The following is a 21180-nucleotide window of genomic DNA, read 5'->3' on the forward strand; positions in this document are numbered from 1 at the left end:
TTATCGGTGGAGTTCATCACTGCAAACACATGCAAAAGTTTCAAATGTCGTATTTATAGCATGCAAGTTTACGCAAGTGGTAAGGAACTTTATCTTCACTTTCCGAAATGAACATATACTTGTCAGAAATCTAAAATTCGCCAAAATACTGGATTGGTAGCTTCCTTCTTCAAGATAATAGTTGCATTTTGATAGCGCGGGAATGATTTACAATATCAATGAATTTGTCTTTATGGGGAAATTTTTTTTTGACTCGTTTCATGATTTTCACTGATTTACAATCAACCAGAGGATTTCGGTATTTATTGACTTTAATTTTGCTTTATTTGAAGAAATTTACTGTGAATGTCAGGTGGTTTTTGCGATTTTGTTTGGCTGTTTGGGTTGCTGAGTTACATTTTAGAATTCTTCTAACCTATTCGAAAGTAAGAACTATGGCAGGTCAAAGTACTTTAAAGGAGTGACCCATACCAAATAATATTAGTAATGTGTTTGTAGTAATTCATTAGTTTTTTTCTTTCAAAATAAAAAAGTGGGATGATACGTGAATCGAACACGTGACCGTAGGAGTGTGCAAGGTTCCATGACCTTTTTCAATATACCATTTATCCAAGATGTCGTTCTTTCCAATGCACTCCCGTCAACCAGTACCTTTAATAAAGATAGTTTAATATAAGTTTGAGTATGAGAAGGTGAACCAAAAAGGGAAATGTCAATTCCTCTTTTCAAAGATAAAAAAAAAATGTTTAAACTTGCAGTTCTGCGACCGACACACTTTAAATTGATCATAATTTTCATCATCATTTCCATCTCTTTAGTATTCATCGTTTTCACACTTTACAAAACAAATCGGAAATTACCCAATAATGATGAAAAAAAACAAATTTTACATCATGAATGGAAAGATGGATTTTCTTATATTCCCTATCCGATGGGAAATAATCAGATCATTCCACGAATTATTCATCAAACCTTTAAAAGTCAAACTAGAAATGAAATGACAAGTGGCATGAGGAATGCAACTTTATCCTTTGCATCCAATTTAAATTTTAAATATATTTATTATAACAATGATGCAGTTTTACAATTTTTAATTGACAATTATGGGGAAAATTCTGATGAATTTCACACGTTTAACAATATTATTCCATTTGCATATAAAATTGATTTTTGGAGATTGGCACTTTTATATAAAATTGGAGGTTACTATTCAGATGTTGATTCAGTTTTACTAAAAAAGGAATTGAATAGTTTAATTGAAAATAATGCAACAATGATTCTACCAGTTGGATATGCCACAGAATTTGTTTGGTTTGGATTTGATTTTGCCTTTATTGGAAGTGTACCTCAACATCCATTATTAAGAATTGCCATGGACATGATTATTTATAATGTGAAAAATAAGTTCATTCCACAAGTTCCACAACGATTGAATGAAATTTGGTTTTTCAAATATTTCACAATTACAGGACCTGTTCTAATGGGAAAAGCATTTAATAGATTTATGAATGAACCTGATGAAGCTCCACATAATATTGTAAAGGGAAGAAGTTTGGGAATTCAATTTCTTGGATTTTGTGAAGTGAATGGCAGAAAGTATTTTACCACCATTCCACATCAGAGAAATATCAGGGAATGTAGAGGTGAAACTGTGATACAGTTTGCCTATGATGAATATTGGGAGGAGAGATGGAAAACAAGTAAGCCATATTGGCGAAATGTTATTGAGGGAAAGATTTTTAATTCTTGATATTAAATGTTTATTTTCAATGTTAATATATTGAAATATTCTAGAAATATGTGGTGATGGTATGCTTTCAAAGATGAGAAAATCTTTCAATTTATTAGTTAATTCACAGATCTTTAAAAAATGGCACAATATGCATATCTGCAAAACAATTTCACAGAGATTAAAGATTTTATTATTCAACTAGCTGGTAAAACACCATGAGAATTTCTCCAATTTATTGAAACTATACGATTTGAATCCGAAAGAATTTATTTGTCATGACGAAAGCAAACTATTCGAGAAATTTGAAATTGATATTAGTCATCATGATGATCAACAAAATTATGAAGTTAAAACCATGTTGATGATTTACTTTTTTGGATTGTCAGAATTAGACAAGTATTCTCAACCAAACTTCCAAACAAAGTTTCGTAATTTTATTAACAATATAATTCATGACAAATCACTCGCAGGAGAAGTAAATCTATTCGATACTGGAATTGAAACTTTGGAGAAACATCAACAGTTGATACTTCATTTGTACATTCGTTTGGCAATTGACATTAATAATTCTAAATGTGATTTAGGATTTGGTGGAGTCACTTCAATTCCACCAAGATGTCTTCTACTCACTCTCTCACAAAGTACTTTTGTGAAAAGAAATAAAAATTCTTGAGTGAAAATTCTGGTCAATTGTGGCAATTTACTGAGAGCGAAAGTTTTCTTTTTACAGATATGATCAAATTTTCACATTTTGAATATGAAGCATGTGATCCAGTTGACGATCAAAAGGAACAATACGATCTGTCTGTTGCCAATATTTCACAAATTTCCATTGAATGTTTGTATGACAAAATATGAAAATTGTGAAATTTCAAAGGAGATATTGGATGGATTATGTTACATTTCAGAGAAACACATTCCATTTCTTCATTCATTGCTTCAATAATTACTTATTAGTGATTATTCAACAAAGAATAGTTGGAAAATATGTTTGGCTAATCAAACACAAGATATTACGAGTCATTGGTGCTTTATTTTCCAATGATGACCTCTTTATTGGAAAAGTTGACAATCATACACTTTCAATTGATGCAACCCAAAAAGACTGGTAATTACAAAGAGAGTTTTACAAAAAATTCAAATTGAAATCGACGATGAATCAGAAGGATCACAACAAGAACATGATTCTGCGGATTCTGAAGATTATGAAGATGGAACTGATATATCAGAAGATGATATTTATTACACTGATACTGAAACTTGTTGAGTTTCTTCTTCTGATTTCACAGCAGAAGTTGCTTCTGGAAGAGTTTCTTCTTTTTGAGATTTAAGTGCTTCCTTTTGTTCATGGAGTGATGGTTTGAACTTGGCAACAACCAAGTAAATGACACAAATCACTAATGAAACAACTGACATGAAGATACAAATTGTCATGAAACCAAATTCTGGTTGACCATTTTCCTTAAAACGATCAATAGCTTGAGAAAGTCCAAAGGCAATCAAAGTTGTCAAGATAATGTAACATGAGTATAAGAAACTCATGACAGCTGCCAGCTCATTAACACCAGTCTTTTCGTTTGGTTCTTCAGACAGAGTTGATTGCAAATAAGCAACTTGAGAAATATCACCAGCAGCCCAAGAACCTGAAATTAACATCATGGCAGGAACCATACAAATAGCAAATATCAAGTTGTCATCAGTCTTTTCATTAAATGTCAAGAATGGGAAAATCCACATCAAATTCAAAAACAAGCAATCCAAAACAATCCAAACTGTTGGAAGTTTCACCTTCTTGGCAAATATTAAGAGCATTCCAGCTCCACACAATTCACCAAAGTTACTTCCACCCAACAGAATTCCAGAATAAGATCCCTTCTTGAGGATGTTCTTACTGTAAGCAGGGAGGAAGATATTTTCAATCAATCTATGGAGAACTTGTGGAATGACAAAGCATGGAATCAACCAAATGTAATATCTGTTGGTGAGGACTAATTTGGCACCAATGTACATGCTCTTGAAATAATTCTTGATGACAGTTCCAATCTTTTTCAAAATTCTTAAAACTTTGTTGTTTGGTTGAGGAGTTGTTTCTTGAGCTGAGGTTGTAGGAGCAGATTCAGTTGAAGGAACATTAACTTGTTCTTTGGTTTCAGAATCTTCAAAGATTTCAACTTCCTTCACAGTAATGAAGAAGAGGAAAATGGAAGCAGCAATGAAAAATACTGGAATGTGGAAGAGAGCAAAAATAGTTCCCATCTTTTCAATGAAAACACTTGATAAGAAGGCACCAACTGTACCTGCCAATTCATACGTTATGTGAACACCTGCATTAATTCTCTTCAGCACTGACGATTCATTATTACCTAAAATGGAAGCTGGTATAATCTTTCTCAAAACTTCCATCACACCAACGCTGAATCCAATGAAAATGTAAATAGGGAAGATAATCCAAGGAGTCCACCAACCAGCAGTGGTCAAAGTGCCACCTGTCGAAGCTTCCAAAATAATCATGACCACCACCAAAAGGGCAAAGAAAACCAAAGAAAGACAATACAATCTGGTAGCTCTAATAATTTTCAAGAGACCTTCAACAGTTGATGAAGAAATGGATTGAGCCAAACCAAATGAAATTGTTAACAAGCTCAAAATTGTGGTAGCTCCCAAAGCATTTCCATCCAATCTATTCAAAATGGTCAACCCAATAGCTCCTGATAATGTTTCATATGAAAATTTGAAACACATTGTACCTAGTAAGAATAATATCAGATTGGCAACTCTTCTCTTGAATCCCTTTGGCCTTTTCTTTTCAGTAGTTTGATCTTGTGTTTTGTGTGATTTGTGGTGGGTTTGATGTTGAAAATGATGAATTTGATTATCAGTGTGAACCATAGTTGGTAAAACGTTCTCGTTAAAGCAATCAAGCACATCATCAATATTATTGGCAACATTTTCTGAAGTATCCGAAACTGATGAACTCGATGTGATGGTATTAGTAGTAGTATTAGTTAATGTTACAGTGTGATTGTGATTATGTTGGTGAATTAAATTCAATTGAGATGGAATTGTACAAAGTTTCAGATCTAAATCTGAAATATCATTTACATTGGTTTCTGGTGGAATATCTACATTTTCTGCTTCAAAAACAGCCCGTTCTTTAACTTGTTTAGATTCTGATTTGCCTAAATCAACAGCACGATGATTATCAGCAGTTGATTCTTCTGTTTGAGAATGCAAGTGAGGACTAGTCGATTCTTCAACGACAATAACTTGAATTGTTACTTCTTCTTCTTCTCTGTGTTGAGTACTATTTTCATTCGAAACAGTCATCTTGAATATAACTGATAATGCGCTCTATCACTTCTTTGTTCTTTGAAAACAAGTGGTGTTTCGATTTCAAGTTGTTTTTTTAGATATTGTTAATATTTTCATAAGATCTCAATTAAGATTTTCAACTTATCCATTGGTGCTCAATATGATCATCATCATCACCAGGTTTTTTATTAAAATAACGGACCGAGTATGGACCTCATTGTTGATGCAACAAAAACATGCGAATTACTATTCTAACAAGTTATTTTCCTCAATCGTGCCTGATGATGCGATAAAGCTGAAGATATATGACATATGTTGAGGTGCATACTAATGGTTGGTACCTGTTTTATTTTGTCTATTTCTCAATGGATAGAAATTTTCCTCAATAGTGCGCGATATGTTTTTTTGCTGTTTGATGGTTTCTATTTTTGTAATGGCGGTGTGACTTTAGAATTTGGCGCCATACTAACAAAATTTCAGTTTAATGCTGTAGTTGCGGACTTGGAAATCGAATGAAACTTTTACAAAGTATCAAGTTTTTGAAAGTTTAGAATAAGAAGATATTGAGATTTTTATTGATTCTTTGAATGTTTCCAACATTGATAGCACAATTGACCATTTTCCAAGAAATTCAAATGCTTTGGTCTCCATCCCAAAACTTCCATTGCCTTTCTTGGGTTTACAATAACTGAATTTTCACACATTTCAGCTAACAAATCATTTTGTGGAATTGGCTCAACTTGGAGGGAATCTTCTTCTCTGTGTGGTGAGCTTGGTTTCCATCCAGTTAGTTTGGCTAATTCAATTCTGAGATGACCAAATTCTGGATGATCGTTCAATGCAGTCACATTGAAAACTTGACCTGAAATTAAGTTTCTGCCAACTGTCAAGACTTTGACGTATGCTTCACTGAGATCATCAACGTGTACCCAACTCCATTTCTTGTGTGGAGAACCAATTACGATAAGCTTATTGTCAGAAGTGATTTTAGGTTTGAAATAATCTTCGAATATACCTCCACCACTTTTGCCATATACGAAACCGGGACGAATCACAACATTATCCAAATGCTTGTATTGCTCATTAAGCAATTTGAATTCTACCTCTCTTCTCTTATCCAGAGCAGGATGATTAGGTCTTTGAGGAAAAGTTTCGTCTACAATCGTATCATTTGTTCCATACGTCAAGATTCCACTCGTAAAAAGAAACAATAATTTAGGATGTTGTTTCTTAAACCGTTCAGCAGCATGTTCTTGAATTAACTGAATCATTTTCTCAGTATCATTGCTCAATCCAACACAATCAAGAATTGCACTTGTTCTCCACAATAAATTCTCATACTTCTCATCAGTGAATAATTGAGTAACGTTGGGCAAGATGAGTGGAGTAATTTCATTCGACCACATGAGATGTTCATGTTTATCTGAACGAACGGCTCCATGAACTGTAAAACCATTTCTTTGAAGTGCCTGAGCAACTCCCAATCCAATGTAACCATTGGCGCCAAGGACAATAACGGTGGACATTTTGTTTGGTTTTCGAAATTTGTTTTGAAAATTCAGAGATTCTTTAAATAGTTCATTTGTGTCCCAGGAATGTACAATTTCCATTCCCAAATTCTTTTAAACTCCATAAAAAGAACTTGCCAAAATCAAATTCTGAATTTTTACAATTTTTTTTCAAACACACAAAAATTTGTTCGAGCGATCACTAAACTTTTTTGGTGGCAAAAAACGAAACTCTGAAAAATCCACACAAAAAAATGTCTGAATATCCTACCATGACATCGTCCTCAGTGGCATTGCCTCGCCACCAATCCAACAATAATTCGGCCAACAAACGAACCATCCATCAAGTAGTGGTCGAAACCAGACCACCTCAAACTCCATCACTGGACGAAATTAGTGATGGTGTTGAAGATGAGCTTAATACCACAATTAATACTCATCCACAAACACAACCAATGAAAAAGTATAAATTTGATTTGGAAATTAATAGAATTGATGATGAAGATAATCAAGATGATGAAATTGGTTGTTCCGAAAAGATTGAAGATGAAGATGAAGAAGAACAAGAATTGAAACCAAGACAAAGTTTTACTCAAGAAAATACGACACCAAATGTTGATGATATTGAGATGGAGGTAGATAATGAAGAAGATCCATCGATCAGTGAAAAGAATGATGGAGGAAATAATCAAGATTTAAACAATGATGTTGCTGCAGGACAGGAACAGGAAACACAAGGTAATGATGATGGAAATGGTTTGGAAATTCCTCAACCAATCGAAACTGGCCATACTAACCATGGAATGTTGAATTATTTTGAAGATTTTGCATTAGAGATGGATAGCTCTGGACGAGTTTATTTTGAAGTGGAGATTTGTCATCAGACACCTTTGGTTGAGGATGAAGTTTCATTCGAGATTGGAATTTGTAATAGTAATGAAGAATTGATAGCTATGAATAATTGTGGAAAAGTTCAATTGAATATGGAAAGTGTCATGGATATGGGAGTTGGATTGTTGAAAGAGAATGATGTAGTTGGTGTGCTTTTCAGTTTTGGAAAGATTTACTTTGTGCACAATGGAAAGAGAATTGCTCATGGTTTTGATTGGAAAGATATTCAGAATAGTTCTGGAAAGATTGTTTGTAGAAATAACTCTCAAAAGTTCTGTATTAAGAATAATAATTTTCTCTATTCTGGATATAGGAAAGTATCAGGAAAGGATGATGCTCTTTCTGCTGCCATTAAAACTCCATTCACTGAGGTGATTCAGAAAATTACTCAACTCGAGATGGATTATTTAGTGAAAGAGAAGGAGAATAGAGAAATGAAATTATTCCACAATAATTTGAGTGCTAGAATGACGTTGAGTGAAGAGGAAGTTTCTCAACTTTCTGATATTAATATTTTCAATTTGCAAAGCGTTATTCTTCAATCAATGACCTTGTTAAATGATGAGCTGAAAAATCGTAAATAAGCAGAGCTCTCTACATTATAGAGTTTCAATAATCAGTTTGAAAATGAATTTCAATTTATAATATACAATACACCTTCTTATTCTGAAACAGAAGCTCCTTTTCTTCTCATTACCAAATTACCAATCATGTACTTGGTAGTCAGAGTTTGAGCAATAGTTCCAATACCATCCACACCAATCTTTTCATTGTTACCAATATCGACACGTTTGAGAGTTTTGTGATCGATAAGAGCCTTGACTAAACTCTTGGCACCTGCATTATCGAATGGATTTCCGTGTAAACTCAAATCCTTGAGTCCTCTATTGTAAAGGATACCGTCATTACATAAACGAATAAGACCCTCTGATCCAATAGCATTGAATGACAAGTCCAAAGTTGCCAATGTCTTATTGGCCTTCAATCCTTCAGCGAGAGCTGAGCAACCTTCATCTCCAATATTATTATGACCCAAATCCAAACGTTTGAGAAGTGAATTTGAGCATAGAGCTTTGGAAATTGATTTGGCACCATCTGAACCGACTCTATTATAGGAAATATCAAGTCTTTTGAGTGAAACATTGCCTAGTAAGAGATCGCTCAAATAAACACAACCAACATTTCCAATATTATTATGTGAAAGAGTTAATCTCTTCAATGTAATGTTAATAAATAGACCGTCTATTAAATCACAAATACCAAAATCAGAAATCAAGTTAAATGACATATCAAGTGAAGTAATAGTTTGATTATCAGCCAAACCATGGGCCAATAACTTTAAATGTTCATCACCAACATTACAATTGACAATGGATAAACTCTTGAGTGAAACTCTAGAACTTTGAATACAGGTTGTAGTAAGAGCTTTCAAATCTGAAATTGTGAAAGGATCTTCACCTTCCAAAACTAATTTTTCAATATTAGATTCACGTTTAGCATCATTTTCCTTGTCTTCATCTGAAGAAGTATCAATAGCAGCAACTGCAGTCAATAACATAACAACAGACAAGAGTGGTCTCTCAACTCCACAAATTTTACAATCGACAAAGTAATCCTCAACGAAAATACAAGCTCTAATTCTCTTAACCCAATCCTTGGCATCTTGCATACTTGGAGCAGCCATAAACAGTTCACGATCAGCTGCAATAACACAAAACTTGTACTTGTAGGCATTGCTTTCGAGTTTTCTTTGAATTTTTGATTGATCACCTCCACCTGCTGAGCTTTCATTATTTGCAGATGATGAATTGGATCCCTTAGTATTGGTTTCTTCATCTTCATCATCACTATCTAAATCTTCATTATCTAAAACTGTATTAATTCTAATAGTTTGAAAGAAACTATCATAATTTTGAATATCTCCCAAATAATAAACTTGAGCTCCCTTCAAATCCATTCTACCTTTGACATCATTTTCATTCTTTTTAGCATTTTTGAAATAGGTCAACACTGAACCTTTAATTTGGAAATAACGCTATTTACACATTCATCACAAATTTCACATAAATTTCACATAAATTGTTATTCGAAATACATTATTAAAATAAATTTTCATCAAATTCAATTTAAATTTCATCACCAATCATCATTATAACCACAATACAAATTACACATTTCATACGAAACTCAACTAAACACTTACCTTCTTCCAACTCTTCACCACACGTCCTTCCTTTATCAAAAACCCTTCCTTCCACACTTTTTCATTATATTCCGTATAAATATCGAATCCCTGTGATCCAGGTGTACCAACAGGACTCGAAGGAGAAGACAAATCATGATTTGAATTTGTTCTGGAAATTGTTTGCAAAGTTGTTGGAGTAATTTGTGAAGTTCCACCGAGGTAGGAAAATCCGCTGCCACTTCCTTGTTTTTGTAGAGGTGAAGTGGTAGTTGGTGATCCTGTTGGTGTAGAGCTGCCTGAATCCTTCTTCTTGTTGAAGATGCTACGCATTTTTTTTTAAATGGTTTGATGACACGTGACAGTTTGTTAAGTGGATGAACAGATATGAGTGAAAGGCAAGATTGAGGATGATGATCTGGTGACACACTAGTAGGGTAAATGAAACGAATCGTTTTTTAACATTGTTTACAATTATAAATATTTTTGTAACATGTTAAATATGTTTAAATATGTTTAACATATATTTAATTGCCTTTTATCAAGTATTTAACAAATATTTAAATATTTTAAAAAAAATGAACAAAAGCCAACCACAAGAATTTATTCATCAAAATAGCAACAAAGAATTTAAAGATGATAATGATGAAAAAGTAAAAACAATTAAAACTCAAGTCGGAGTGGATAATATTGCAATTTCAAAGAGTTCGGAATATTCTCTTTTTGATTGGTTTAATTATTGGTTTAGGGGAATTACCTTGTCTGTTTCAACATTTGGAGCAGTGAGTAATCCTCATAAATATATTGAAAAACAAGGAGATTTATTACCTGATAGGCTGTCTCATGATTTCTATTCGAGAATTTATCGATTTAATAAGGAGGAGTATGTGGATGCTATTGTAAATGCAAAAGATGATGTACATGCCCCACTCACTCACAACTATGAAGATTGCATGCAAGCAAGGAGAGGAATGACAATATTTGGAGTCGTCTCGGGTGGAATTTTTGGATCTGCCTTTGCCTATGCAAAGAATTTTGGTACAATTACCAATAGAAAGAGATATTTGCCTTATACATTGAGTGGAGTGTTGATTGGATTTACAATGTTTAGATTTGTGATTGCTCCAAGAACTGAGAGTTGTTTTGAGCAAATTATAAATCAAGCTCTTTCAGAGAGAATTATTACAAAGGGATACAATAACATGATGGAATACTATAAACAAAACGAGAAACCAAAGATGGTGAATTGGAGTGACTATGAACTCGATAAGGAGCAACAGGACTATCTCAATACCAAAATGAGAGAACACATGCTCAATGCAATGAAGAAGGCTGGATGTAATAAGGAAAGTATTGAATCTTTCACTGATGGTAATGAACTGGTGTGGAAGCAACATTTGGATGTCAATTTTAAAAGAAAATATCCATCTCATAGAAAGTATTTCGAGTTTTTATAAACATTAATTATTTTACACTTCTTGTGATTTCTTTTCCTCACTTGTTGATGAAACAGGAGTGGAATCTTCTGTTTCTCTTACTTGCAAGGAAGTATCCTCGATCGTTGATTCAAGATCTTTAGATCTCACATCATCATTAGTTGCCACTGGTAAATACATTTCCTTCTTTAATTTTTCCATTTCCTCCTTATATTTAAAGTAAGAGTAAGCAATAGTTCCTAATACAGCAACAGCTATTCCAACAATATGATTAACATTCATTGGTTTATCATTTCCAAAGAATAAATATCCTCCAATAAGAATAGAAATAGTTTTAGCATGTCCTAAAACTTGGAAGCTAATAAAAGTTAAATCCAACTGTTGTAATAATATCAAAATACATACGTAAGTGGTGATAATTTACCAATTACCAAGTAACCAGCAATATTCACAACAAAAGCAGCAAAGCATGAAATGATTACAGAAATCTGATTTGATTAGTTGGAGATTTGAAATGAAAAACTTACGAAAAATGATGGATCTTGGATGAATCTCATAAAGCTATATGAAATTGAATCAACACCATCAATTGGAACTGCCAAAGAACCAACTAGAATTGATGAATACAATGAATGGTTCAATAATAATTCAAAACCATTGAGTTCATATTCTTTACAAAAGTAATTGATGGCCTTTAAGAAATTAGAATGAATAATCTTTTTAAATACTCACAATCTGAGATGATGCTCCAAAAATGATTGCCAACAATGCAATGATCGATCCGAAAAAGTTTAAATAGAAATCTCCTCCAATAACTAAAGCCATTCCTAAAACAATTAACATTAAACAGGCCAAAATCTTTGGTTCTACAACAGTACGGAACCAAACATAATTAATAGCAAGAATACATGGAATTACCATCAATTTAGCCAGCTGATAAACAGTGATGGAATTGTGAATTAAACTCAAGTTTCCTACGAGAATGGCCGAACCAATATTCAATGCAAAGATTATTCCTGTCCTCACTGGTAATATTTTAGCTTTAAACAATTGAATGATCGGGTTGGATGAAACTCTTGTTAACAAAGTCAACAAGATGGAAATTATATAGCATGATAAAAAGTGCAAAGCCATGAGCATTGTACCAGCCACTCGTTTATCCGTATAAATATACTTGTTCAGAAATATAATAGCCACACTACTCGCATAGGAAAATAGCAAATAGCCAGCTTCTTGATATATTTTCGACATTTTAAAGTATTTACAAAAATAATCCTAGATAAATTATGATATATCGTAATGATGATGATGATGATATTTAATAAATTAAAATTTAAATCCAATGAAAGCCACAAAAAGTACCCAATGATCGCTGTCCTTTGTGTGGCTTCTTTTTTTTAAAAAGTTTAAAACTCTTCCAATGTCATTTCCCGCCCTAGAAAATAATGACAGTATCAAAATTTGAACAGCACACGTAACTTACCACATCATCATCACCAGAAGAAAGTGTTGTTGGGGCTGCTGATTATTGCATCTAGTGTATTGAAAGCAATTTGATTGCTGAGTTTTCATTCGGACTCCAATGATCTACTGTATTAAGGGCATTCATTGTACAATGATGAAGGAGATGGCAATTATGAAATTTCCAGAAATTTACTTCTTTTCAGACTTTTTCTTCAAATTGGTAATAGTTTCCTTAAGAATCGGATCAGCATAGGCTTGAGCTTGAGCATCAGCTTCTCTGGTGATCATTTGTTCAAGACCTTGAATTTGTTGCATTCTCAAATTCTTTAAACATAATTTGGTTGCAATTGGAGGATTTCTTGCAATACGAGCTGCATAGTCCAATGCCTTTTCTCTGAGTTTATCTTCACCTTCGACAACTTCATAGACCATTCCAATTTCGAGAGCTTTTTGAGCAGAAATCAAGTCACCAGTCAATAATAAAACACTGGCATTTTGATGACCAAGTAAATAAGGGAGGAATATGTAGAGGCCATACCTGGTGATAAACCAATATTTACAAAGTTGACACCAAGTTTGGCACTTGTTTCAGCAAATCTGACATCTGTGGCCAAACTGATGGCCAAACCAGCACCTACAGCATGTCCATTCAAAGCAGAAATGGTTGGAACTGGAGAGAATTTCAAAAGTGGTTCCAAGAATGAATTATAAAATTGAATCATTCTTCCAGAATTATTATATGGTTGATCATTACAACGTTCCAATAAGAAATCAAAATCACCACCTGCACTGAAAGCAGATTTAACACCAGGAGTTTTAGATGGAGCACCTGTCAAGACAATACATCCCAAATTCTTGTTTTTCATAATTTTATCACTTGTGAAAAGATCTCTAAATTGTTGAGCAGTTTTAACACAGAGTGCATTCATCTTTTCTGGCTTGTTAATAGTAACAATTCCGATGGTGGTTTCTTGATTGAATGGAGTGGTGAATTTTGGAGCAATTTGTGAGAGTGGAACTTCTTCAAAGACAATAAATTGTTCTTGATCCGATGATGATGATGAACGATTCATGGACATGGTAGAGAAGGATCTTGATGAAGGCATCTTCATCATTGAAAAGCGAGAGGAAGAAGTGGCTCCAACAAGGGAGAGGACACGTCTTGAAGTGTTTTTGATCATTTTTTTTGATTGGTGTGAAAAGAGGTTAAATTTTGAATGGGTGATTGATTTCTATTGGATAGTAATTTTTGTTTGTAATCTTTCAATTTATAATGTTTGAGAAATCAAATTGAGGTTGTAAAGTTCATGTTTTATTCAATTGAATCATTGAAAAACAAATGAAATCCAAAATCACTTGAAAATATATTTCCATTTTCTAATAAATATACGATTCTTTACACTAGTTTATTGAAGATTTTTACAAACCTTCCTAATTAATATTTCAATTACCTTCCAATTCAAGGTAAATAGATAATTTATTTAATCGAGGGATTGAGATGCAAAACGTCCAGTATAAACAGCTCTACCTTCAAGCTTCATAAAGACGAATTGACACAAGTGAGTGCCTGGATACAATGCAAGAGAATTAGGACTAATGGAGTGTCAAAATGCAAAATTCATTTCAATAAACTTACCTAGCATTGAAAATTTCCAAGACTTGCTTGTTGTTAATACCTGGTTGCATGAAACCAGCAGTGATGTGAATAGCAAGACCCATACGAGCGAATCTAGATCTACCTTCCAACAAACCACAGAAACTTGGTGAAATACTGACAGTTTCTTCAGTGATGCCCAAAACAGTTTGACCTGGTTTGAGAACAAAGCATTCACCCTTTGGAACCTTAACAACCTTTGAGTATTGCTTATAGTCAACGTCATCAGTAATTGGAATAACATCTTCGGAAACTGTCATTTCTCTGAATTCATCTCCAAGAGTTCTGTATAAGCATTATAAAATTGCATCATATTCAATATTGCATTTTGTATCATCATTTTGTGGTCAATAACATTTTCATTGCATTTTGATGAAATTTTTCATGAATTTAAAAACACAAAGATTTTAAAAAGACACCTACAAGTCATAAGAAGCAGGACCCAAGTGAGACAAGTTGAATGGAGTGATGGTAATTTGTCTATAGAGTTGCATCATTAAAAAGGTTCATATCAAACGTTACATTGATCATCACAATGACACACAACAATACATTCAAACATGGTCATCATTCCGAGTAATAATATCAAACAAAAGAGTAGCAGATTTATTGTTGGCACCCTGATGTGTGTCCAACCTTCTTCAACTTACTTGGCTTGAATAGCTTTCAAAATCGAGTCGCGGGAGAGAACAGACATTTTTTTATATTAATTTATATATTAAATAATACAAATGATATTATTAGAGTATCTTTGTCTTGATTACTTTTTTGGGTGCATCAAGAATTTTCTGCTCCATGCAACTTTCCAGGCGGCGGAATATATGTGAGGATTTATTTGACTGTGTATTACTTCATGAAATTAATATTAAACACTGTTTGGTACTACAGATTTTACACTTGGAAGATAACGGGTAAAATTTCATACTGCTTTCATTCATCTGGGTAATGTCAATCAGCTTATTAAGGTTCTAATGGTTTCGTATTGTTACACCATCACTTGGCTGGGATAAATGGAAAAAAAAAGAGTCAACTAGTTCAATATTTGCTTTCAATTAGTTGGTTGAGCATAGTGGTATTTTAACCATGAACCGTTCTCATTACTTTTCTAAAGTTTAAAAAATAGCAAAATGAAACTTATCAATTTTCTAAGTCTTCTTGATAGCTGTTGGTGCACTGTCTTCTAACTTGGTTTCGTCACAAGAAGTTAGGGATGTTTCTTTGAAAGTATGTTAAAAATCTCTAGATTTAGTCAATTACAAGCTTTTAAGATACACTGGCTTCTCTATCGACCTAATTCAATTTCTTGTTTCCAAAATGACAAACGTGTCCATTGAATTTTATGAAGCTCCAGATGGTACCTTTGGTAGTCCAACTGCTGCGAATGTGAATGGAAACTGGTCAGGAACCATCGGTGAAATAATATCTGGTCGTGCTGATGTCATGATTGGCCCTTTAACAATTACTCAAAGTAGACATCAAGTCATGGATTTTACAACAAGTTTCTTTGATGTTGGACTTTCTATTCTAACTCTTAAACAAGGAGAGGAATCTAATTTATTTTCATTCTTATTACCATTCTCGTGGGAGGTTTGGATTTTGATTTTCGTGAGTGCATTAATAGTTGCCTTGCTAACATGGGTTTTTGACCATGTTTCGCCTTATGGACATTCGAAACAATCAGACGAATCAAAGAATGAATTTGATTTTAGTGGTTCGTTAATCAATGTATGACAATATCTGGTCAAGACGGAAATCCAGGTAAAAGCTGGTCAACCAGAATCATGTTGTTAGGTTATTTCCTCTTTGTCATGATTATTCTCTCAACTTATACAGCTAATTTGGCAGCCGTCCTGACAACAAAGGTTCAATCCACAAGAGTTACTGGACTATCTGATATCAGAACCTACGGATTCAAGTTTGGTGTGGCTAAAAACTCTGCTCCTGCTTCTTACATTTCCAGCAGTGAAGACATGGCAGATATCAAAAAGAATATGGTTGTATTCGATTCCCTCGATGATTGTTTACAAGCTCTGAGAGATGGAAAGGTGGATGCTTTGATTTGGGCAAGTGCCATTCTCGAATATATGGCCAATCAACCACCATGTGATACTTTGGTCGTTGGTGATTTGTTTAGTCCTGGAAATTATGGTTTACCTTTTGCTAAGGGAAATTGGATGATTGGTCATTTCACTTCGGTGTTGTTGTCGATGAGAGAAAGTGGACTTGTTGAGAAACTCAAAAGGAAGTGGTGGATTGATAAGGGAAGCTGTTCATTGGTTGAATTGACACAAACAGCAACAGGTGTAAAGATTCAAGACTTGGGAGGTATCTTTTTGATTTTGGCAGGTTTTGTAGTTGTTGGTGGTGTGGTTTTGATATTCGAATTAGTATATAGGGCTGTATATGACAAGACAAAACACAAAACTAAACATCTGAAATATCTGAATAGATTCTTGGGAGGTGAAAAGCACCTAGTTCAACGTGAGAAAGATGTACAGGAATTGAACACCACGAATATTGCAACTCCAACACTCGAAAAAGATGGGAATATGAACCAGTAAATATATTTTAAAAGGGATATGTAGATATTGATATTTCGTAAATTAAGGTGTTTGGTGGCTTTCTTTCCAAAACTCTACAAGGCAAAACTAGTTAAATTTTCAGCCTCCAAAGACATTGAAATTGATAATGGGAATTAAGGCAGAATATATTTAATTACCTCGGGTTGAGATTGTCAATGGCTACGGCCATATCACGATGAATGCACCTCATCCCGTCCGATTTGAGAAGTTAAGCATCGTCGAGCCACATCAGTACTGAGGTTGGAGACAACTTGGGAACCTGTGGTGCTGTAGTCTTTTTTATTTAACATTTTTTTATTCTGCCTTAATAAACTGTATTGTCTAGACTTTCTTTGAAACTGAATTTACGTGAATTTATTCGGCTGGAACTTGATTTTTACCACCTTATTAATAATACTGAATTTAAATTTCCATAAGTCCATGTTACACCATCAAACAGCCTTTCTTTTTTTTATGTAGAGATAATACCTCTTCCAGCACTTTTTTTGGATCATCAATACGTACTCGAAACTTTCTAACACATTCTTCCACTAATTTATCAATATTTTCATTTGTTTTTGCACTTGTTTTCAAAATTGTACAATTAGTCAATTCAAATTCTTTTACAACTTCTTGTACCATTTCCAAATTAATTTCATACCTATCAGGGAGATCACATTTGTTCATGGCAATCATACAGGGAGCATTCTTTCCCTTCCTATCTACAAATTTACTTATCAATATTTTCAATTCTTCCAAACTTTTCTGGTCTATCATTGAGCAAACAAGAATCAAAACATCGAACATGCAATTTTTCCAATAATAATCAGTTTCTTCCTCACTACACGTATCCAAAAAGTTTACAGTTTCCTCTTCATCATCCACAGAGATTGTTCGTTTGTACGAATCATAACCGGTAGGGTCATATTCTAGGAAGAATTGCCCATATATAAATCTTGTTATGATTGAGGATTTTCCACTGCCTCCCCTTCCAATCACTAACAGCTCAATAATTGGTGTATCAAATTTTTTTCTAAATATTTTCCCTTGTTTTTCTCTTGTTCGAATCAAATGAATAAAGTAACCTAAACTTTTAACAACTCCAATCTTGGCGAATTTATCAAAAACATGCAAAGATTCCATTTCTTTTGATTCTACTGATATCGAATACTGATCAAATATCACACCAACAAAAATCCAACAAAATTCATCAATGTATTTTGCAATAAATTTCGAATAATTTGGATGAATCAATCGGAAACTTAATACATTCGGAATGGAGTTTTTTAATTGATGGAAATATTGTTCATGCAATTTTCTTTCAGCTAACTCATAAAACGGAGACAAGTATGAAATAATTTCTGTATGAATCTCTTGGGGAAGTTGAAGAAATTTGGACATTTTTTAATGATAAGAAACCTCCTAAGTTGCTCCTTCAAACAACAACTCACTTGCCAAGGAATAAACATGGATTTAATTAGAAACATTGGGAGTAATATTTTGATGAGATCAAGAAGCCGACATAGCTCAGTTGGGAGAGCGTAAGACTGAAGATCTTAAGGTCCCTGGTTCGATCCCTGGTGTCGGCAAATTTTTATTCCGATAATAACTAATAAGGTGGTAAGAAAGAAGGGGTACAGAGCAAGACCTAGAAATAGAAGAAATTCTTCATCTAACTTCAAAGAAAGTTTATTAAGGTGGAATAAGAAGGAAAAAACGACAACACAGGTTCCAAGTTGTCTCTAACCTCAGTACTGATTGGAAAATTCCATTCCTTTTAAACAATTTAAAACTTGGAAATCGTCTAATACATTCAAATTCCACTGTTTCAATAATTCAATCATAAATTCCTTATCATTTCTTAGAGAAGGTGGTTATTTTGAAATGAAAATATTTCAAACCCATTTCCTTATCATTTCCAATTTGGAAATGAATAAATTGTAGCAAATCTTAAAGCACATTGAATTATTGTAATTGTTGGATTATTTCAAATAACACCAATATCAAGTGATGTTAATTGTTTCATTTCACTTATGAATTTGGATCCTTCTACACCAATTTGATTGTAAGTAATGTCAAGTGATGTTAATTGTTTCATTTCACTTATGAATTTGGCTCCTTCTACACCAATTTGATTGCCAGTAATATTAAGTGTTAATTGTTTCATTTCACTTATAAATTTGGATCCTTCTACACCAATTTGATTGTAACCAATATTAAGTGATGTTAATTGTTTCATTTCACTTATATATTTGGATCCCTCTACACCAATCCCATTATAATATATATCAAGTGATGTTAATTGTTTCATTTCACTTATGTATTTGGCTCCTTCTACACCAATTTGATTGTAACCAATATTAAGTGATGTTAATTGTTTCATTTCACTTATATATTTGGTTCCCTCTACACCAATTCCATTATAATATATATTAAGTGATGTTAACTGTTTCATTTCACTTATGTATTTGGATCCTTCTACACCAATTTGATTGTAAGTAATGTCAAGTGATGTTAATTGTTTCATTTCACTTATGTATTTGGCTCCTTCTACACCAATTTGATTATCAGAAATATAAAGTGATGTTAATTGTTTCATTTCACTTATGAATTTAACTTTATCTGGAGAGTTACGCAACCTATAACAAAACTTAACATTTACAATACTATTCTTGAATTGGCTTTTCATAAACAATTCAATTCTATTTTCTGTAAATTGTTTTTTAAATTGAATAACAAGTCTTGAACGTTCCCGGATCACATTAAAGAATTGTTTTGAAATTAAAGAACAATTATTCAAAATAAACCACGAATCATCAATCATGGAAATTATGTCAAAACAAACATCATCTGAAAATATATCTTGTTGGAGTTTCACAACTTTTTTTGCTTTCTCTTTCATCGAATAATTATCATTAATCAATAGCTCCTCCGAAATTAATTGATTTGCAAAATCTTGGCTGATTCGTTTGCTCATTTTTTTATTACTAATAGTTTTCTTCATATATCAATTATGCCAGCCATTTCATTGAACTAATGTCTATTCGATTGGTCAATCAAGAAGAACAACCAACACAAACGAATGTAAGAGAAAAGCTAATGCAGTTACTCAACCAAGAAAAAGAAGGAATGCTCATTTCCCTATGGCATCGTTCTGCAAATTGACGATGGCGTATTTACTCTTTGAGCTCAAGTTCACTTTAAAATATAAATACTTGTACAGTAAGTTAATATTGACAAGTTGCTAGATAACCAATCTGAACCTTCGAATAAACCATTGCCATTTATTTCACTACATGGTTGGATGTATCAATCTTGTTTGATCGAATTTAAGTGCAATATCTTTGCAAGGTCTGTAACTTTGGCGGCCCTTGGTAAATCTTGCTTATTAGCCCAAATTAAAAATTTGGCATTTGATGGATCTTCCATAACTTTACAGGATGAGGTGCATTCATCGTGATATGACTGTAGCCCTCACTTAATCGAATTCTTAATATAAAAACAATAATATATCAAATCCTAAGAAAATAAACTTAATTAAATTATGAAAATTACAATGTATTAATTATTTGGTCTTTTATCAAATATTGGAACTTTTCAATTTGTGGTCAGTCTAACCTTGAAGTTCGTTCATTCTGTTCCTTTTTCTTTATTATTCCAAAGAGATGGTTAATGAAAGACCAAATGAATAATATCCAAAACCCATGGCTACTCCTTCTTTGGAAACTCGTTAATCATATTTCTTTCCAAAATTATTAATTGACTGAGCAAGTACAAGTTTTGAAATCTATAAATTGTGGAAAGTAAAAAATTAAAAACAGAATACAAAGAAAACAAAATGAAAAGATTTATTTCAATTCTATTAATTGCATTGACGTTAACAGTTCTTGCTCTTTCATTCACATCAGGAGTTAGTGCCACCACTGAAGAACAAGCATCAACTCTCTCCTTGTATATTAGAAAGTATGGAAATAAGAAGAGAAATCTCAAGAAATACAGATTAAAGAAGAGAAAGAACAACAGAAAGCTCAACAAGTACATTGATACCTATGGAAGAAAGAGAAGAGGATCAAAGAGATTAGGAAAGAGGAGAATTATCAGAAAGAAGGTTGATGTTTATGGAAAGAAGAGAAGATTGAATAAGAAGAGAAGAATTGATACCTATAGAAAGAAGAATAGAAAGAATAAAAGAGGAGGAAAGAGAAATAAGAAGGTTGATATCTATAAGCGTAAATAGAATTTCCTTAAATTTTGTAATTATGAGTAATAAACGTGTGATTCCATTCAATCTTGTTTAACATGAGGCCTTAGAGTCTGAAAACTTGAATAAATGTTTGGAAGTTTGAATCATGTATAAAAATTCCTTTGGAATGTTTGCACTCCTCAAGCATGGAATAACAAAGAATGTATGTCCATGCACTCTTAGTCACTCCCGACGGT

The 21180-nt window shown here is 33.1% G+C and overlaps 13 protein-coding genes and 1 non-coding gene across 14 annotated transcripts; 6 read left to right on the top strand and 8 right to left on the bottom strand.

Moving 5' to 3' along the window:
* Positions 1-997: 997 nt before the first annotated feature.
* NAEGRDRAFT_66891 (uncharacterized protein) lies at positions 998-1750 on the top strand (the record flags this gene model as incomplete). The annotated part of the gene is made up of 1 exon (XM_002677863.1): positions 998-1750. One exon carries the CDS (start codon positions 998-1000, stop codon positions 1748-1750), a length of 753 nt encoding a protein of 250 aa, XP_002677909.1.
* Positions 1751-2956: 1206 nt separating this feature from the next.
* Positions 2957-4489, bottom strand: NAEGRDRAFT_38945 (uncharacterized protein). Its single transcript, XM_002677956.1, has one exon. It carries the CDS (start codon positions 4472-4474, stop codon positions 2975-2977), a length of 1500 nt encoding a protein of 499 aa, XP_002678002.1. The 5' UTR covers positions 4475-4489; the 3' UTR covers positions 2957-2974.
* Positions 4490-5616: 1127 nt separating this feature from the next.
* NAEGRDRAFT_48641 (uncharacterized protein) lies at positions 5617-6570 on the bottom strand (the record flags this gene model as incomplete). The annotated part of the gene is made up of 1 exon (XM_002677957.1): positions 5617-6570. One exon carries the CDS (start codon positions 6568-6570, stop codon positions 5617-5619), a length of 954 nt encoding a protein of 317 aa, XP_002678003.1.
* A 236-nt stretch (positions 6571-6806) lies between these two features.
* On the top strand, positions 6807-8027 carry NAEGRDRAFT_66894 (uncharacterized protein; the record flags this gene model as incomplete). The annotated part of the gene is made up of 1 exon (XM_002677864.1): positions 6807-8027. One exon carries the CDS (start codon positions 6807-6809, stop codon positions 8025-8027), a length of 1221 nt encoding a protein of 406 aa, XP_002677910.1.
* A 77-nt stretch (positions 8028-8104) lies between these two features.
* NAEGRDRAFT_66895 (uncharacterized protein) lies at positions 8105-9958 on the bottom strand (the record flags this gene model as incomplete). The annotated part of the gene is made up of 2 exons (XM_002677958.1): positions 8105-9478; positions 9647-9958. The coding sequence occupies 2 exons, from the start codon at positions 9956-9958 to the stop codon at positions 8105-8107; spliced, it is 1686 nt and encodes a 561-aa protein (XP_002678004.1).
* A 245-nt stretch (positions 9959-10203) lies between these two features.
* On the top strand, positions 10204-11082 carry NAEGRDRAFT_48644 (uncharacterized protein; the record flags this gene model as incomplete). Its single annotated transcript, XM_002677865.1, has 1 exon — positions 10204-11082. One exon carries the CDS (start codon positions 10204-10206, stop codon positions 11080-11082), a length of 879 nt encoding a protein of 292 aa, XP_002677911.1.
* A 171-nt stretch (positions 11083-11253) lies between these two features.
* NAEGRDRAFT_2665 (uncharacterized protein) lies at positions 11254-12117 on the bottom strand (the record flags this gene model as incomplete). The annotated part of the gene is made up of 4 exons (XM_002677959.1): positions 11254-11419; positions 11467-11549; positions 11589-11753; positions 11794-12117. Coding segments are annotated over 4 exons (738 nt in total), but the record flags the coding sequence as incomplete, so codon positions are not given.
* A 597-nt stretch (positions 12118-12714) lies between these two features.
* On the bottom strand, positions 12715-13604 carry NAEGRDRAFT_48645 (uncharacterized protein; the record flags this gene model as incomplete). The annotated part of the gene is made up of 2 exons (XM_002677960.1): positions 12715-12971; positions 13064-13604. The coding sequence occupies 2 exons, from the start codon at positions 13602-13604 to the stop codon at positions 12715-12717; spliced, it is 798 nt and encodes a 265-aa protein (XP_002678006.1).
* Positions 13605-13898: 294 nt separating this feature from the next.
* On the bottom strand, positions 13899-14876 carry NAEGRDRAFT_83118 (dCTP deaminase; the record flags this gene model as incomplete). Its single annotated transcript, XM_002677961.1, has 4 exons — positions 13899-14118; positions 14162-14464; positions 14603-14659; positions 14830-14876. 4 exons carry the CDS (start codon positions 14874-14876, stop codon positions 14007-14009), a joined length of 519 nt encoding a protein of 172 aa, XP_002678007.1. The 3' UTR covers positions 13899-14006.
* Positions 14877-15493: 617 nt separating this feature from the next.
* Positions 15494-16740, top strand: NAEGRDRAFT_66900 (uncharacterized protein; the record flags this gene model as incomplete). Its single annotated transcript, XM_002677866.1, has 2 exons — positions 15494-15784; positions 15889-16740. 2 exons carry the CDS (start codon positions 15494-15496, stop codon positions 16738-16740), a joined length of 1143 nt encoding a protein of 380 aa, XP_002677912.1.
* A 444-nt stretch (positions 16741-17184) lies between these two features.
* NAEGRDRAFT_48647 (ras family small GTPase) lies at positions 17185-18141 on the bottom strand (the record flags this gene model as incomplete). Its single annotated transcript, XM_002677962.1, has 1 exon — positions 17185-18141. One exon carries the CDS (start codon positions 18139-18141, stop codon positions 17185-17187), a length of 957 nt encoding a protein of 318 aa, XP_002678008.1.
* Positions 18142-18256: 115 nt separating this feature from the next.
* Positions 18257-18329, top strand: NAEGRDRAFT_t279. The gene has a single exon. It is a non-coding gene; the product is annotated as a tRNA-Phe (tRNA).
* A 398-nt stretch (positions 18330-18727) lies between these two features.
* NAEGRDRAFT_66901 (uncharacterized protein) lies at positions 18728-19717 on the bottom strand (the record flags this gene model as incomplete). Its single annotated transcript, XM_002677963.1, has 1 exon — positions 18728-19717. One exon carries the CDS (start codon positions 19715-19717, stop codon positions 18728-18730), a length of 990 nt encoding a protein of 329 aa, XP_002678009.1.
* An 861-nt stretch (positions 19718-20578) lies between these two features.
* NAEGRDRAFT_66902 (uncharacterized protein) lies at positions 20579-20977 on the top strand (the record flags this gene model as incomplete). Its single annotated transcript, XM_002677867.1, has 1 exon — positions 20579-20977. The coding sequence occupies one exon, from the start codon at positions 20579-20581 to the stop codon at positions 20975-20977; it is 399 nt and encodes a 132-aa protein (XP_002677913.1).
* Between the last annotated feature and the right edge of the window lie 203 nt (positions 20978-21180).

The sequence above is a fragment of the Naegleria gruberi genome (genome assembly GCF_000004985.1).
Source record: "Naegleria gruberi genomic scaffold NAEGRscaffold_20, whole genome shotgun sequence".
In the NCBI taxonomy this organism is placed as follows: domain Eukaryota; phylum Heterolobosea; class Eutetramitea; order Acrasida; family Naegleriidae; genus Naegleria; species Naegleria gruberi.